The sequence below is a fragment of the Chiloscyllium plagiosum genome, unplaced genomic scaffold (assembly GCF_037043375.1).
Source record: "Chiloscyllium plagiosum isolate Xiang-an unplaced genomic scaffold, Cpla_swu_hap1 HiC_scaffold_1, whole genome shotgun sequence".
Taxonomy (NCBI): Eukaryota; Metazoa; Chordata; class Chondrichthyes; order Orectolobiformes; family Hemiscylliidae; genus Chiloscyllium; species Chiloscyllium plagiosum.
In genome coordinates, this window is record NW_028270139.1 from 38,499,010 (window position 1) to 38,518,149 (window position 19,140).

General features: G+C 40.4%; 1 protein-coding gene across 9 annotated transcripts in view; it reads left to right on the forward strand.

The window, feature by feature from the left end:
- The window catches only part of ptpn13 (protein tyrosine phosphatase non-receptor type 13), a 265,898-nt gene that overhangs the window by 175,316 nt on the left and 71,442 nt on the right, over positions 1 to 19,140 (forward strand). For all 9 annotated transcript variants that reach the window (XM_043695917.2, XM_087985860.1, XM_087985871.1 and 6 more), the window contains 5 exons: positions 554 to 948; positions 4,816 to 5,026; positions 6,528 to 6,686; positions 10,875 to 11,046; positions 17,814 to 18,024. In XM_043695917.2, the coding sequence (XP_043551852.2) occupies positions 554 to 948; positions 4,816 to 5,026; positions 6,528 to 6,686; positions 10,875 to 11,046; positions 17,814 to 18,024 (1,148 nt within the window). The remainder of the gene's footprint in view (positions 1 to 553; positions 949 to 4,815; positions 5,027 to 6,527; positions 6,687 to 10,874; positions 11,047 to 17,813; positions 18,025 to 19,140) is intronic.

Consider the following 19,140-nt stretch of genomic DNA (forward strand, 5'->3'; position numbering starts at 1 on the left):
CTATCTTCTTCCTAAAGATAGTACAGTCAGAATTGTTTCTTCTTCAGTAATAAAGACAAAAAGGAACTGACTTACTGTGCAGGCAGCATTTGTGGATAGAAACAGAATCAGTATTTCAAATTGAGATGTCTTTTTATTAGTGTGAAAATTCATCTCGAACTGAAACTTTAATCTTGTTTCACTCCACAGATGCTGCCTGACCTGCTGAATATTACCATAATTTTTTAAATTTCTGATTTCCAGTAGCCACAGTAATTTGCTTTTACTTTATCAGTAGTCCTTTATCATTGTTCTTTAGGATAGTCATTTCACAATTGAAGGTTTAATACAGATTGAACAGTTTCCATTACAATTGTATTCATGAAGCATTTGGCATTATACAAAGGAGTTTTCTGCTTTTCAACTGCAGTAGATGTTCATAAATGATAATTATGCATCAACATAATTTTAAGAAAATTCAGTCCCTTAAAAACAAAGCTTCAGGTCATGCAGCAGTTGGAAGATTTTTAAAAGTTGTATAATTTGATTAAAGGACAATCTGTCATTATTACAGAGTGTACGTGATTCCCAGACAAATGAGGCTTACAGAAGTAAATTACAGAAACAGAGCTTGGACAACTTGCTGATATCTGGAAAGATGAATACCAGTATTGTGGATGAAGAAGATGTAGAAGTTGAAAGGGAACTTCAAAATCCAAGAGATAGTTATCGGGACTGCTCAAATGCTGATGATGTGGACAAGTGTCCCATATTGAAAGATCATGTCGCCAAGTGTTCCATGTTAAAAGATGAGTTCAGTAACAAAAAAATGACAACCATTAGTCAATTGCCTGGGAATGCAACGTCTTTCTCCAGCAGCCAGTACAAAATGCCATCCCGCCAGGAAGAAACCTTTCAAAATATTTACTTTTCTCCACAAGAATCTTCTAGACATGAGCTAATTAACAGGTTGGTTTTGATAGATTAAATTAAATCGATGTTTTAAGCTCCTTCAAAAAATTCTCTTCTGTTTTTATTAAATGATCAGCTTCTATGGTGGTTGAAAAGCAATAGGAATTTATTGTTTCTTTGATATAATGACTGATAATCCTTTCAAGGACAAAAATAATGACCAGTGTTTATGTAGTAAAAATCCCATTTCATAAAAGCATTATCAAAGGAAAATTGACACCAATCTCCATGAGCTATTACAGCAGATGACCAGCAGCTTTAATGATGTCTTATTGAAGGTCAGAGAAATTTATGCAAGTAATACCAAAGCTTAGGGCCTTAGCAGCTGATGGCATGGCTTCCACTTGTGCAGTAAGTGAAATCAAAGGTGCTCAGAAAACCAAGTTTTGATTTTTCTTTCCCATGAAATATTAGCATCACTGGCAAGGCAGCATTTGTCACTCATCCCTAACTTCCTTTGAGATGATAATAGTGAGCCACTTGAACTGATGTCGTCCATCTGGTTCATCTTGCATACTTTTGGGGAGTTCCAAGCTTTAGACCCAGCGACAATTTGTTTCAATTCAGGACAATGTGTGACTTGGTGGATACTTAAAACTGATAGTGTTCCGTGTGTAAACTGTCTCTGTCTTGTGCATCTGCTGTCAAAGAAACTGTGGCAACTTGCTGCAGTATATCTTACATGTTGTATGCATTGCTGCCGTGTGCACCAATGTTAGAAGATGTTAACATTTAAAAGGTGGGGAATGCAGTGTTAATTAAACGGGCTTTGTTTAAAATGGCGTTAACATTCTTGAATGTTGTTAGAGTTGCACTGTTCCAGGCACAGTCCTGACTTGTGCCTTGGAGGTAGTGCACAGCCTTTGTGAAGTCAGATGATGAGTTATGTACCTCAGAATTCCCAAGCTCTGACTTGTTCTTGTAGCTACAGTATTAAATGGCTGGACCTGTTTGGATTCTGTCAGTTATAAACCACCCCATCCTTCTAAATCCCAGAATGTTAATCGTAGGGGAATTTGACAATGATAATCCCATTGTAAGATTTTTCAATAGTCATTTTAATTTGATTAAGCAAGTGAGGAAAGACATTATATTTTATTTGAATGTAATTATTTTAAATACTTTTTGTAAAGAAGGAAATTCAGGCCAAAATTAAGGTAACTTTTGTTTTGGATTCACAGTTTTTATAGCTCCTGCTAATGTAAACTATGAATGCTTTAAGATAAAAAGCTTTTACTCAAATACACAGCTATGCTTCAAATTGGTTTAGTATTGTAACTTCAAATGTGTAATATGTACTTATAATACTTTTCTATGGTTACTTTGTGTTTTAATTTGCTTTCGGCATCAACAGTTATTACAGAGTCACACATGGTTCTTTCAATTGAAGGATAATGCACTGGTTTAGGGGAACTTTCAATTGCATCAATTGGGAGATTAGGGATGGTTGTTAGTCACTGAGATGCTACCTAGTATAAGTGGATGCATATATTGTTCTACTAGTACCATCTATCTTCATAAAGATCTATGGCATTGGTAAGCTATGCTGCTACAAAGAGGTATTCTTTCAAAGTGGGTATGTGAAAAAATGGACAAGGAGGCAGTAGGAAATAACATCACAAAGATGACCTTTGCTTTTAAAGAAACTAATCAGGAATTAAACAGATGCAACCTTGCCAAACCAAGATTGACCATAAACTGATCCTGCACGAATGAGCCAATTAGAGTTCTGAGTATGGTCAGATTCACAAGGGTTAATAACTGGGAATCCTTGGTGATTCAGTGCACAGAAGGAAAGCTGAAGACAAGGAGAATTTTATTCAACAGAATCAAACAAGAGACATGACAAAGTGGATCAAGTAATAATCACTGCTTTTGATAACTATTATTTCTTTTCGATGTATTATGTTGAGCAATGCTGCTTGGTTTGGACAGTCATTGTGGGTACGCATTTGGAAACTCACCTTGAATTTAAATTATGTTGCAAATAATAGTATTTATGATAAGTCCAGTGTTGATGGTAATGCTCCAACTTTATTGGTGATCTTATTCTGTTTTATATTCAGTTCATATGTTTGGTGGTTATTTTCCTTTGCTCCTCAAGGAAAAAATACCTAAAGTATTTCCATTTCCATGTCCAGATTCAGAGTTCTCTTCATGAGCCACAATATATCACAACTCCAAACTCAGAAAGATTTTGCCACTTCAAACCTTGCATTGTGATTTGTGTCATGTTCTTTGAGCTTTTGTTACGCACCACAAATTAAAAGAGTGAAGCTATGTCTACTTAATAATCTTGATGCCTTTGTGACCAATGGAGTGATGAATGGAATTTCTTGAATTTTCATTTAATTTGTTTCGAATTGAATCCTGTGCCCTGATGAACAGAAGGGGGTCTGGTAATCATGTGAAATTTTATCCAATCTCTTGTTATAATTTCTTTAAAACGAATCTCTGTGAAGTGCCATTAACATTTCCAGGCAACTCACTTGAGATTCTGCTATACCCCTATTGAAATTACAGCAGAAGATTGGAAACCCACATTTTAGTGCAGAATTCTTTTACTACCTCTCTACATTGTATAGGACCTTGATTTGTTTACAAGCATCCTGGTTCATTTTCTATGTTGCTTTACATCAACCTCCATCCATTTAAAGCTTACCTTTTCCAAAATGCAGTCTTTGCAGTTTGGTTTTTCTTTCTCATTAATTAAAGCAAATAACAAGTAGATTAGTGCTTTACAAAAACAGCATTAGTCAATCTTTCATGCCAGTTGAGATGATTGAGCAGGTAATCTGTTTTTGGTGGTTATAATGGTTGTTATAATTGTTGAAAAATTGGACTGGACAAAGCTTTTGGCATAAGATGTTTTATATCCATCTCAATAGGTGAATGGGTTTGCGTTTAGACATCTTGGGTAAAATGTGGCGGCTTTTACTATGCAGCATTCCCTCTCTACTGAAAGCTTATGCCTATATTATATGTCTAAATCTTCAAGCAGGGGTTGAGGCAAAACCCTTCTGAGTTAAGAGTATTTCTAATGAGATCATTAACCAGGGGTTCCATCTGCCCTTTTGGGTGAACCTAAGACCCCATGGTGATTTTTGAAAACGAAAGAGTTCTGTAGTTGTCCTCGCCAACTTCTACCAGTCAACCAATATCATTGATTAGAGTATCTCTCTGTTTATCTAATTACAGTTGTAAGGTCTTTGTTTTAATGCCTTCTACATTACCGCAGTGAAAGCGTTTCAAACATATTAAATTGGAATACTTTTTAGGATATGATCAACAGTGTTATGGAAGTGGAAGGTCCTTTTCTATATAAATCGAAAACTGTATTGTCACAATAAATTCCATTCTGTGCTGTGTAGAAAGTAATAAATAAAGGAAAAGGGATACTCTCATTCATGATTACACATATGCAAGGAATTCAGGTATAATCGGCATATGGAATAGACAGTATACTGGAGCTAACTTTATTATTGGGTTCAGATTTTTTCGACATGATGTTATCCATGAGGAAAATTGTCAGCTGTTTTATTGCAACGAAAGGAAACAGGTTACTTGGTGATGGAGAGGATATGGGGTCAGACAATATAATCACTTGATGAGTTCATGCTTCCATTACATGATTAGAAGGTTGTATTTAGTACAATGAATTAATATTCAGATTACCAATAGGAATTTCCACTGACTTGTGTCACCTTTCTTAAAGAAATTTAGCTGCTGGTAATCTATGCAGTTAAAAAAAATACATCTTAAAATACAAGGACATGTATTGTTTGGAAGAATGTAATGTGTTGATTTATATTTTTGTGTAACTTTACCCAGTTTAAGCTATTTATGATCCTACTTCTATTCCAGAAAGCCACCTTCACCAATGCTTCTCGACCATGCACCACAGCAAGGCTTTAAACTTCAACCTGTGGTTCCATCTCCTACTCCAGTAGATGCGAACTGCATTAGTTGCAGTTCAGCATCTGAAATGGATTCTTCAATCTCCGATACAATAGCCATTCCAGCACAGCATCAGGACAGCAAGAACCTTGAAGAGGAAGATTCTGAGTTACAGCCAGTAAATATCAATGACAGGTTACCTGTTAACATCTTTTTTGGCATGAGAATCATTTTGCAATAACGATTACAGTGGATTTAATTTGTAATTGATCAATTACCATCTTGCTGCTTGAACAGAGAATGAAAATCCATTGCACTTCAAATTTGATTACTCATTTAGGATCATGCCTTTCTGAGGCAGAAGGAGGCAATTTGGTTAATCATACCTGCGCTGGGTTATTAAGTGAGCATCGTAACTTAGTGCCATTTTCCAGTTTTGACCCCCACATTCTTGCACATTATTTTTATCCAAATAATCATCCAATGCTGTTTTAAATCCCCCATATTGAAGCTGTCTTCACCACACTTCCAGGCAGTGAATTTCATTTCCTATATACTCAGAGTGAATGGTTTTCTCACTTCATTCTTGCTTTTTTTGCGGATCACTCTAAATCTGACATTTCATTCTTGTTCCTTTAATGAACAGAACATATTCTCCTTATCTACTCTATCCAGTGCAGTCATGCTTTTGAAAGCCTCTATCAGATCTCCTCTCAGCCGCCTTCTTTCCAAGGAAGATCATCTGAACTCCTTCAGTCTATTCTCATTAGTGATGTTCCTCATCCTGGAATTATTATTGTAAACCACTTCTGCACACTCTCCAGTGTATTCACATCTTCCTATAATGTGGCACCCAGAACAATAGTCCAGCTGAGATCTTATTGCCACTTTGCTCTTGGACGCTATGCTTCTATGCACATATGCGCCCAGGTCCTTCTGCTACTGTACCTACCGCTCCCCCCACTTTAGAAAATGTACCCCTATTTTATATTGTCTTTCAACGTTCTTCCTACCACAATGAAACTGCATTGAAATTTATCTGCCTGCTACAGCAACTTGTGATTGCCATTCTGGAGTTCTACACTATTCTCATAGTTTGCAACTCTTCCAAGTTTAGTGTCATCTACAAACTTTGAAATTGCCCCCTGCACTCAAAATTTAGTTCATTGGGCCGAAGGCATTCTGTATATGTTCTGTTCTATCAGGAAAAGCAAAGGTCCACTATGACCCCTGGGAGCTCAGCTACTAACTTTCCTCCTGTCTGAAAAATATTGCTTTACTATTGCTTTCTTTTTTCTATCACCCAACCAGTTTTGTATCCACGTTGCTACTAACCCTTTTATTCCATGGCCTGGAACTTTGCTCACAGATCTGTTAAGTGGCACTATTCTAAATGACTTCTGAAAGTCCATGTATACTAAGAGCATTACCTTCCTCAAACCTTTCCACTATCTCTGCAAAATCTCCAAGTTAGTTAAACATGATTTCCTCTTTAGAAATCAATGTTAAATCTTCGTAATCAACCTACCTTTTCTCCATGCAACTATTCTATCTCAAATAATTGTCTAGATATTTCCTCACTGAAGTTAAACTAAGGTAGTTTAGTTAGATTTATTTCATTTAACACACAGGTAGTTTTTTTTGTGTGCTGCATAATCTAACATAGTCCTTTGCCATAGGAAGTGGAATTGCATGTTACTTTGAAGAAATCAGAAAAAGGGAGCCTGGGATTCACGGTGACAAAAGGAGACGCTAACATTGGTAGCTACATACATGACATTATCCAGGACCCTGCAAAAAGTGACGGAAGGCTAAGACCCGGTGACAGGTTGATAATGGTAAGTCCGATCAGAATACAAGTAATTTATTCTAAATTTGTATTAAAATAATAAGTCAAAAGCAAAGTACTGCGGATGCTGGAAATCTGGGATAAAAACAGATAGTGCTGGAACTATTCAGCAGGTCAGGACGGAGAAAAAGAGTAAATACTTCAAGTCCATGTCCATCACAATATGACCTAATGGATCATCTCCCAGACCGTCCATAACCTCATCACCTCGGGGGATCTCCCATCCACCGCCTCCAACCTCATAGTCCCACAACCCCACACCGCCCGCTTCTACCTCCTGCCCAAAATCCACAAACCTGACTGCCCCAGCCGACCCATTGTCTCCGCCTGCTCCTGCCCCACCGAACTCATCTCCGCATACCTTGACACCGTCCTGTCCCCCTTAGTCCAAGAACTCCCCACCTACGTTCGGGACACCACCCATGCCCTCCACCTGCTCCATGATTTTCGCTTCCCCCATCCCCAACGCGTTATTTTCACCATGGACATCCAGTCCCTGTACACCTCCATCCCCCATCACGAAGGACTCAAAGCCCTCCGCTTCTTCCTTTCCCACTGTACCGACCAGTACCCTTCCACTGACACCATCCTTCGACTGACTGAACTGGTCCTCACCCTGAACAACTTCTCTTTCCAATCCTCCCACTTCCTCCAAACGAAAGGAGTAGCCATGGGCACCCGCATGGGCCCCAGCTATGCCTGCCTCTTCGTAGGATATGTGGAACAGTCCATCTTCCGCAGCTACACTGGCACCACCCCCCACCTTTTCCTCCGCTACATCGATGACTGTATCGGCGCCGCCTCATGCTCCCATGAGGAGGTTGAACAGTTCATCCACTTCACCAACACCTTCCACCCCGACCTCAAATTCACCTGGACAGTCTCAGATTCCTCCCTCCCCTTCCTCGACCTTTCTATTTCTATCTCAGGCGACCGAATCAACACGGACATCTACTACAAACCGACCGACTCCCACAGCTACCTGGACTACACCTCCTCCCACCCTGCCCCCTGTAAAAGCGCCATCCCATTCTCCCAATTCCTTCGACTCCTCCGCATCTGCTCCCAGGAGGACCAGTTCCAAAAACGTACAACCGAGATGGCCTCCTTCTTCAAGGACCGCAATTTCCCCCCCGACGTGGTCGACGATGCCCTCCACCGCATCTCTTCCACTTCCCGCTCCACCACCCTTGAGCCCCGCCCCTCAAACCGCCACCAGGACAGAACCCCACTGGTCCTCACCTACCACCCCACCAATCTCCATGTACAGCGCATCATCCGCCGTCATTTCCGCCACCTCCAAATGGACCCCACCACCAAGGATATATTTCCCTCCCCTCCCCTATCAGCATTCTGTAAAGACCATTCCCTCCGTGACTCCCTTGTCAGATCCACACCCCCCACCAACCCAACATCCACTCCCGACACCTTCCCCTGCAACCGCAGGAGGTGCAAGACTTGCGCCCACACCTCCCCCCTCACCTCCCTCCAAGGCCCCAAAGGAAACTTCCATATCCACCACAGATTCACCTGCACCTCCACACATCATCTATTGCATCCTCTGCACCCGATGTGGCCTCCTCTATATTGGGGAGACAGGCCGGCTACTTGCGGAGCGTTTCAGAGAACACCTCTGGGACACCCGGACCAACCAACCCAACCACCCTGTGGCTCAACACTTCAACTCCCCTTCCCACTCCACCAAGGATATGCAGGTCTTTGGACTCCTCCATCGCCAGACCACAAAAAAACGACGGTTGGAGGAAGAGCGCCTCATCTTCCGCCTAGGAACCCTCCAACCACAAGGGATGAACTCGGATTTCACCAGTTTCCTCATTTCCCCTCCCCCCACCTTGTCTCAGTCAAATCCATCAAATTCAGCACCGCCTTCCTAACCTGCAATCTTCTTCCTGACCTCTCCGCCCCCACCCCAGTCTGACCTATCACCCTCACCTTGACCTCTTTCCACCTATCACATTTCCGACGCCCCTCCCCCAAGTCCCTCCTCCCTACCTTTTATCTTAGCCTGCTGGACAAACTTTCCTCATTCCTGAAGAAGGGCTTATGCCCGAAACGTCGATTCTCCTGTTCCCTGGATGCTGCCTGACCTGCTGCGCTTTTCTAGCAACACATTTTCAGCTCTGATCTCCAGCATCTGCAGACCTCACTTTCTCCTCCTTGACTTCAAGAAGGCTTGTTGAAATCAAAACTGTAATCAGGGAATTAGATAAAATAAAAGGGCATGAAGAGTGGGGAAAAAAAACTTGAAAAAAGTTAAGAGAAACAATCTCACTGTAGGAATATTTGAATTTGGGGACCTGGGGCTCTGTAACGAGATCATGTCTGCTGTTAATTGACTTGGATTGAGAAACTGAATGTAAATCAGCAAAACAAAACTGCAGGTGATACCAAAGGGAAAGAACATGGAATCAATGCAGGAAGCTTGGGAATTAAAGAATGAGAGAGAGAAACTGTACAATTGGATAGAACACTGATTGAGTAAATTTACTGCTGGCAAATATGTATAGGGAAAAGTGAGACAATCATCTACTGTTATGGTTGAAGTTGCTCAGGAATGAACTTTAATATAAAGCACTTTGGGATGTCCTAAGGTCATAAAGAGAATTATAAAAAATCCAAGTCATTCATTCCTGTTGAAATGTTAATATGTGCAAGTAGTTCCATGTTTGTAATTAACACTAACTGCATTCTAAGTAATGCATGTGACGTGGAGATGCTGCTGTTTGACTGGGGTGGACAAATTTAGAAATCACATGACACCAGGTTATAGTCCAACAGGTTTATTTGAAATCCCAAGCTTTCAGAGCATTGCTCCTTCGTCAGGTGAAGTGATGTCACGTCTGACTAAGTAATGCATAGTTTCTGGAAAAACTTTGAGATGTGATAATGCGTGTGTGCAAATCGTTATTAGATTTTCCAATACAGTGTTCATCATAATAGCATCAACTCCACCTTTACTATTTAGCAGCTGTTGAACCTTTGCAGCCTTAAGTTAGAAATGCCATCTTTATTTCTAAGAAAATCCTGACTTCAGTCACTCCAAGTATTCCTTGCTCTCAGTTGAAAGATTTTTTGTCTGTTGATAGATTCAAAACTGTTCTCTCTTTCTCTGCTTTGTGAGTTCTGTGTTTCTGCTCACACTTGGTCTCTAGCCAGCCTGCTTTTGGCCCCTCAGCCTGACACACAGCCATGTACCTTCCCACTACCCGCTGCTCCTCCAGTCACCAGCTGTTTCCTTCCTGTATTTGCTGGAATAAATAGTCTGTGCTTAGAGGAGCAGCTCCTCTCAGATTCTGTCTCATCCACGTAGGAGTGTGCCTTCTCCCTCATTGGTCACTTCCTTACTTGAATGTTACTTGGCATTTTGGGGGCTATTGTCAGCAAATTTGTCTGCTTCCCCATGTACTTGAAACCAAGAAATCTGTAATCATTTATGACCTTCTGGGAAAGCAAGGTCTCAATAACCAAATGTTAAGTGACTGCACCAGGATTTCAATCTTAAAATGTATTAAAACAAATTTTATAATTGTTTTCTTTCGGAAACTATTGAGACATTAATTATTGTATCTTCTCCCAGTGATGTTGTTACTTCCAGTAGTGTCTGAACTAATGTTGCTGTGTTGTGGCATGCATCCATGTTGTTCAGTTTTTTTTAATGTAATTTGAAAATGAAGGAGAAAGAAAAAATTCCCAATTTCCAAATCTCTCGTCTTGTATATTAGCATCATTTCTATACATGGTTAAAATATAAATTACAAGTATCCTAATTCTTGGTAATCCTATCTAGAATAAGGCATAGCTTAAGCTATTTTGCTAAAGTAAATCTGAACTGGTGGTCCTTTTTAAAATGGAACAAAATACCTCACAAACAACATTAGTAGAAGTTTTACAGACCTTTTGATGTACTGATAATATCAAGTATCTCTGATGCAATTACAGTTTAATAATTATCAGGAACAGTGTTTCATTCTAAGTTGAGTAGAATCAGATCACAAAGTTAGCTTCATGTGAGCAAAGCATTTCAGACAAAACAAGTCCGAGCATAAGCAGAAATACAGTAAGCATGCAAATGGGTGTAGATTTGGATGACTCATTTACTTGGAAGATGTGTCTTACATGATAACAGCTTTAGTTCTTTTGCCACTACTTGTCATAGGTGAATGGTGTTGACATCACCAGTATGAGCCATGCAGAAGCAGTGGAATTTCTTCGATCTATCCCAGATACAGTCACTCTAGTAATTGGACGGGTTCTGGAAATACCAGAGTTTCCAATAAAGCCACATTCGCTCCCAGATATCACACTGATGTGGCACAAGCATGAACTAGGTAAATCTTTTTAAATAATTCAGCTTGTTGTGTTTATAATAATGGTTTGAACAGTGTATAACAAGACTAATTTTGTTTTATTTAAGATATTGCCATTTTTTTGGGGACTTTTTTCCTTTCTGTTTCTTTCATTATAGATTATAACTGGAAATAAGTCTACCATAGGGAATGAGTGCAGTTAACGTCTCATAAGCTGTTTTGTAATTTAGATTAGCACTACTAATTTGGCTGACTGTTTGTTAATAATGCAGATTAAACATGTTTTTGTTTCATTTTATTAAATGTTAAAGTGATCACCGTAACGTGACTAAACAGATTTAATTTAGAGAAAAATGAGGGACCAGGAACTATAATTTTCTATAGATTCTTCTGTTAGTTCGTACTAAATTAGAAACTATATTATTTGTGTATACTTATGGAATGATAAAATTAGAATTGCTTCCCAAGTTTAAAGCCTGATATTTGAAAGATTTTGAGGTTTTTTTCTATAAAATGAGGGAATTTAGTGGGGGAGATTAAACTTGAATCAGAATCAGAAATTTATTAAAACATCAGTTGCTACATATATTCAAGGCTGAGATGGCCATATTTATATTTAGTAAGGGAGTCAAGGGTTATAGCGAAAGGCAGGAATGTGGAACTGAGGATAATCAGATCACCTATAATCTCTCTGAATGGTGGAACAGACTGATGAGCGGAATGGTCTATTTCTACTCCTATGTCTTAAGGTCATATTCAGATACTGAGTGGAGACATTTAAGGTCCGTATGAGAAAACGTACGGTGTTGATTTATCTTCTCATCCGAAAGACGGTACTACAGTACTAGCATCACAATGTTTCCTAGCCTCCGGCACTGGGTGTTGACGTTGATGTTCATGTGCTCAGGTCCTGGAGTGAAACCTGAAACTTTGTGACTGGGAGGCAGAGCCCGACTAACTGAGTTGTGTCTGACACAATTAGAGTAATATGGTGTGTTGTTCTGGAACAGAAAGGGCTTTTAGAAAATGTCACGATATTCAAGGATGTTATCTTACCAATTTGAAATTTTGCGGATATTGCAAAGTTGGTGGATAATGCGAACCTAGAAAAATTGATGGCATTAAACACACTTTCAGATTAAAACAGACACCTAAATTACCCTGATAAAGGGCTTCCTGATGAAGGGCTTATGCCCAAAACTGTCGACTCTCCTGCTCCTCGAATGCTGCCTGACCTGTTGTGCTTTTCCAGCACCACACTCTCAACTCTGATCTCCACCATCTGCAATCCTCACTTTCTCCTAGACACCTAAATATGTAACATTGTTAGAGTGTTATTGTCAGGTGGAAGTCTCCTAACTGCTATCAGAATCAGGCTGCTCCATATGCACCCAAACACACATGCCAACATGTTATAGGAGAAAGTGAGGACTGCAGATGCTGGAGATCAAAGTTACACACTCTCAAACATGTTATAGGAACCTGTTGTGATCTGGACTATCCCAAAAATGTGCCTCACCATGTGCTCATCTCACTCAATGACTCATGCTATTGTGTGTAGAAAAGATCCCCCAACTATATTACTTTAAAGGCTTCATTCATTATTTACAATTCAGTTGCTAGTTTGTCCAAATCAACTGCTGGTTAATCTCTTATAAGTGTTAGACAATAGTCAATAGTAGACTATTGTCTAACTATTGACTATTGTCTAAAACATATAAGAGATTAACCAGCAGTTGATTTGGACAAACTAGCAACTGAATTGTAAATAATGAATGAAGCCTTTTAGCTAGATTCCTGATTTAATTCTGACTATGACTAGTAGATTTTGCAGATTCTGCACTGTTTTGCTACCTTCAGGTCAGCTGTACCTCAAGCATGGACAGCTTGGTGGGGCTGTGTTTTGGGTTGGAGAATATGGGGAAGTGGCAAGATAGGCAGGAAATAGAAGGAGCAGCTGGGTGACGAGTGAGAGGGAGGGGGGAACAACACTGTACAGGGCATTTAACTCCTCACAGGTCTTTGAGGAACATTTTTGTCCGAATGTTTTGGGCAGCAACATGTAAGTCACCTCCACTTTATGAAGAAACCTACCACCAAGCTATGTCACTTCTAACCTTGCGTCAATGCACAGACAATACTCTGTGACTGAGTCTTACATTTTCTTCAACACTACAACAGGTATCAGCCGCAACTCGCTGCTATCTGGTCAACTGGGAAGGCTTTACAGTACAGTACTGAGAGAGTATCCAGATTTGAAATCACCTAATGCATGCTCCATGACTTTAGACCATAGAACATTACAGCATAGTACAGGCCCTTCAACCCTCGATGTTGCACCGCCCTATGAAACCAATCTGAAGCCCATCTAACCTATACTGTTCGATTCTTGTCCATATGCCTATCTAATGACCATTTAAATGCCCTTAAAGTTGGCGAGTCTGCAACTGTTGCAGGTGGGGCGTTCCAAACCCCTACTACTCTCTGTGTAAAGAAACTACCTCTGACATCTGTCCTATACCTATCACCCCTCAATTTGAAGCTATGCCCCCTCATGCTAGTCATCACCACCCTAGGAAAAAGGCTCTCACTGTCCACCTGATGTAACCCTCTGATTGTCTTGTACGTTTCAAAGTAAGTCACCTCTTGAATGAAAACAGCCCAAGTCCCTCAACCTTTCCTCGTAAGACCTTCCCTCCATACCAGGCAACATCCTAATAAATCTCCTCTGAACCCTTTTGAAAGCTTCCATATCCTTCATGTAATGCAGTGACCAGAACTGTTTACAGTATTCCAAGTGTGGCTGCACTAGAGTTTTGTACAGCTGCAGCATGACTTCATTGTTCCGAATCTCAATCCCTTTGTTAATAAAGGCTAACACACCATATGCCTTCTTAATAACCCTACCAACCTGGGTGGCAACTTTGAGGGATCTATGTACATGGACACCGAGATATCTCTGCTCACCTACACAACCAAGAATCTTACCATTCGCCCAGTACTCTGCATTCCTGTTACTCCTTCCAAACTAAATCACCTCACACTTCTCTGCATTAAACTCCATTTGCCACCTCTCAGCCCAGCTCTGCAGTCTCTCTGTAACCTACAACATTCTTCATCACTATCTACAACTATACCGGCCTTAGTGTCGTCCGCAAATTTACCCATCCTTCTATGTCCCCATTCAGGTCGTTTATAAAAATGATAAACAGCAGTGGACCCAAAACAGATCCCTGCAGTACACCACTAGTAACTGAACTCCAGGATGAACATTTCCCATCAACCACCACCCTCTGCTTTCTTTCAGCTGGCCAATCTCTGATCCAAACCGCTAAATTGCCCTCTATCCCATGCCTCCATATTTTGAGCAGTAGCCTACCATGGGGAACCTTATCAAACGTTTTACTGAAATCCATATACACCACATCAATGGCTTTATTCTCATCCACCTGTTTGGTCACCTTCTCAAAGAACTCAAGTTTTGTGAGGCACGACCTATTCTTCACAAAGCCATGTTGACTATCCCTAATCAACTTATTCCTATCAATTATTATAACTCCTATCTCTCATAACCTTTTCCAACACTTTACCCACAACCAAAATAAGGCTCCCTAGTCTATAATTATCAGGGTTGTCTCTACTCCCCATTTTTGAACAACGGAACAACATTTGCTATCCTCCAGTCTTCTGGTACTAATGACATCATAAAGATCAAAGCTGAAAGCTCGGCAATCTCTTTTCTGGCTTCCCAGAGAATCCTCGGATAAAGCCCATCTGGCCCAAAGGATTTATCTATTTCCACACTTTTCAGAATTTCTAACACCACTTCCTAGTCAACCTCAATCCATCTCGTGTAGTCGCCTGTTCCTCCGTATTCTCCTCAACAACATTGTCGTTTTCTAGTGTGAATACTGACAAAAAAATATTTATTTAGCACTTCCCCTATCTCCTCTGATTCCACGCACAGCTTCCCACTACTGTCCTTGATTGGCCCTAATCTTACTCTAGTCATTCTTTTATCCCTTATATACCTATAGAAAGCTTTAGAGTTTTTCCTGATCCTATCCACCAACAACTTCTCATGTTCCCTCCTTGCCCATCTTAGCTCTCTCTTTAGGCCTTTGCTGGCTACCTTGTAACCTTGAATCACCCTAACTGAGCCTTTACATTTCATCTTAACATAAATCTTCTTCCTCTTGACAAGAGATTCAACTTCCTTAGTAAACCACAGTTTCTGCACTCGACAGCTTCCTCCCTGTTTGACAGGTGTATACTTATCAAGGACACACATAGCTGTTCCTTGAGTAAGCTCCACATTTCTATTGTGCCCATCCCCTGCAGTTTCCTTCCTCATCCTAAGCATCCTAAATCTTGTCTAATTGCATCGTAATTGCCTTTCCCCCAGCTGTAGCTCTTGCCCTCTGGTGTATACCTATCCCTTTCCATCGCTAAAGTAAACATAACTGAATTGTGGTCACTATCGCCAAAGTGCTCACCTACCTCCAAATCTAACACCTGGCTGGGTTCATTACCCTATACCAAATCTAATATGGCCCCCGCCCTTGTTGGCCTGTCTACATACTGTGTCAGAAAACCCTCCTGCACACATTGGACAAAAACTGTCCTATCTAAAGTACTTGAACTATAATATTCCCAGTCAATATTTGGGAAGTTGATGTCCCCCATAACAACTACCCTGTCACTCTCGCTCCTATCGAGAATCATTTTTGCTCTCCTTTCCTCTAAATCTCTGGAACTATTTGGAGACCTATAGAAAACTCCCAACTGGGTGACCTCTCCTTTCCTGTTTCTAATCTCAGCCCATACTACCTCAGTAGACGAGTCCTCAAACATCTTTTCTGCAGCCATAATATTGCCACACCCCCACCTCTTTTACCAGCTTCTCTGTTCTTACTGAAACATCTAAATCCCGGAACCTGCAACAACCATTCCTGTCCTGCGCTACCCATGTCTCTGAAATGGCTACAACATGGTCCCGACCTATGTTGCATGTTCACCCACCTTATTCCGGATGCTCCTGGCGTTGAAATAGACACACTTCAAACCAACGTTTTGCTTGCCAGTGCCCTCTTGCGACCCTAAAACCTTATTTCGGACCTCCCTACTCTTAACCTCCTCTATACTCAAACTACATTTTCGGTTCCCATCCCCCTGTGAATTAGGTTAAACCCACCCGAAGAGCATTAACAAATTTCCTCCCCAGGATATTGGTTCAGGTCATAGAGGTTTCACCTGCTGCAGAAAGAGGCCGAATTATCCAGGTATCCAAAACCCTCCCTCCTGCACCAACCCTGTAACCACATGTTCAACTCCTCTCTCTCTCCCTATTCCTCATCTTGCTAGCACGTGGCATGGGCAACAAACCAGAGGTAACAATTCTGTTTGTCCCAGCTCTAAGCTTCCACCCGAGCTCCCTGAATTTCTGCCTTAAGTCCCCATCTCTCTTCCTATCCATATTGTTGGTGTCTATGTGGACCACGGTTTTGTCCTGATGGACAACCAACTCTTCCTCCACCTGAGCAAACATGAAAAGTAGATGCAGCATCAATCACCAGTGCCCTGTGAGAATTTGCAGAAAGCTTATCAGAGTGCTTCATTCAAACAATCTCTCCAGTCTCTTATACCAATATTTCTGCATTCATTTTTATCACGACCTTTACCGTTGTGTCTGGTTATCTTGCTTCTGTCCAGCCATCCAAATTTCATTCACTTCACAACAAGTATAAGTCAGTGTGTGTGTGTGTTTACTGCTTATATTTGTGCTGTTAGAGGGAACTTAAAAAAGAAATGAACTTAAACAACTGGTAAATGTGGGAAGGCAGTGATGGTGTGGGGCAATATGATGTGTTAATTGGAGAAATGTAAAAGAGAGTGGAGAACGATAGTGTTAGTAGAGATCTTCGACCTGTCAGCAAATATAAAAGCAGTATTCTTATCCTTGACCATTCTACAAATGTGTAATGTTTCAACCGTATCCTTTGAGTGAAAAGTTGGGCATTGAGCTCATGTACAATTTCTTTCCACTGGCAGTGGATGTGCCTCTGGAGAATTTTCTTTTCCAACAGCAGAAGGAACCCCCCTCATGCTCAATGTCTACATTAGTAAGCCTAAGTGGTAGTCTTTTAGTGCTTCCACCAGAAACATTTCTTGTTGTTTGCATTCAAATGTACCTGTTGTTCAAACGGCATTAGGTTCAGTTTATTAGCATCAGAGTCATAGGATTTCTCTCGCTTGCCTGCTACTAGCTCCCATGAAGGGGGCCACGATTAAAGAGTACTTTCACATCGCTTGCCTTTTTAATGAGGTGCCAGCATCAATTTATCCCATGAAATGGCTGCACATACTAATTTAGACATTTAATTATGTTTGCGCTGGCATGTAGTTAGTAATGATATCAGCTTTGAAATGGATCAGAATTTATTTCAAAGAACTAGTCTAAACATTATCCTGGATTTTATGATGTTAAAAAGTTGGATTACAGTTTTGATGATCTTTGTTTGAAAGATTATATGCCAAGAACCTTGCATATTAGAGAGTAATTTTTATTTTAATTGAAGTGAACATACTTGAGGATGTATAATTTACTGTTGTACATTTTCCACGTTGGCACAGTAATAGTTACTCTCAATATCTTTTTTTCAGGAAAATTGAATTCATGATGAAAAAGTGTTCTGCAGAATGTAGATTATTATAGTTTATAATGAATTAAAGAGTTTACTATTTCCTAATGTTGAACTATAACTAAATGAAGCTTCTCGTTTATACAGGCTTATCTGTGGCAGGAGGCAGTGATACTGCATGCCAATCAATCTATATCAGTGACATTAGTCCAGGTTCAGTTGCAGATAAAGAAGGTAGTCTGCAACCATTGGATATTATCCATCATATTAATGGTGTTAGCACACACGGAATGACAACAAATGAGGCAAGGAGAACTCTTCAAAATGCAGGTCCTACTGTTACTTTAAAAGTCACAAGGTATCATACAGGCTGTTTACATTGTATTATTTGTCCTTTCGTTTCATAATATGACATTGCAAAATGTAAAGCAGTAATTTCACTGTTCTCTGTTACTTTAATTCTGCTAATTAGCACCGTGTAGTGTACGGTTTCTTCTGAGTGATTATATATTTCTACTTTATATCTATTGAACTGTTTCAAAAATTGTGCATGATGTTAGACAAAATAATTACTTCCTGTAAAAGCTTTCATTGCATCCATCTTCTATTATGCTGTTGTTATTGGTGTTCATGATTCGGAGGTGCTGGTGTTGGACTGGGGTGGACAAAGTTAAAAATCACACAACACCAGGTTATAGTCCAACAGGTTTAATTGGAAGCACTAGCTTTCAGAATGCTGCTTCTTCAACAGGTGGTTGGAAATGGAAACTTGATCTGTCTTTTCAGTTTCTCCTCTCTGCCAATGACTTATTTTTACCCCATTTGTCTGTCTGTGTATGTGCAAGGGCAAGTTTCCAACCACCTAATGAAGGAGCAGCACTCCAAAAGCTATTGATTGGTGTTAAACTTCTGGCTGAAAATGTGTTGCTGGAAAAGCGCAGTAGGTCAGGCAGCATCCAAGGAACAGGAGAATCGACGTTTCGGGAATAAGCCCTTCCTGAAGAAGGGCTTATGCCCGAAACATCGATTCTCCTGTTCCTTGGATGCTGCCTGACCTGCTGCGCTTTTCCAGCAACACATTTTCAGCTCTGATCTCCAGCATCTGCAGCCCTCACTTTCTCTCAAAGATGTTAAACTTCTGGCTGTAAAGAGAGCTATTCCAACTGTACCTGAAAAAGGAACAAAAGTATTTTCTACTTTTACATCTCCTAAAATTGGTCTATGAATTTCATCTGCTTTTTGCTGCCTTCTTTCCCATTCCTCACTGTCACTTTCGTCCTCTTTTCCTACACCAGGCCACAACTGCCTTTACCAAAAGTTCAAGACACCTACACACCAGAGGTTTACAGAATAGACTATTTGGTCTATTGTGTCTGTGCTCATACAATCATAGACAAGGGGAGAATGTGCAAATTCCACTCAGACACTCCCGAGAGTGAAATCAAACCTAGCACAGTGAGGCAACAGTGCCATC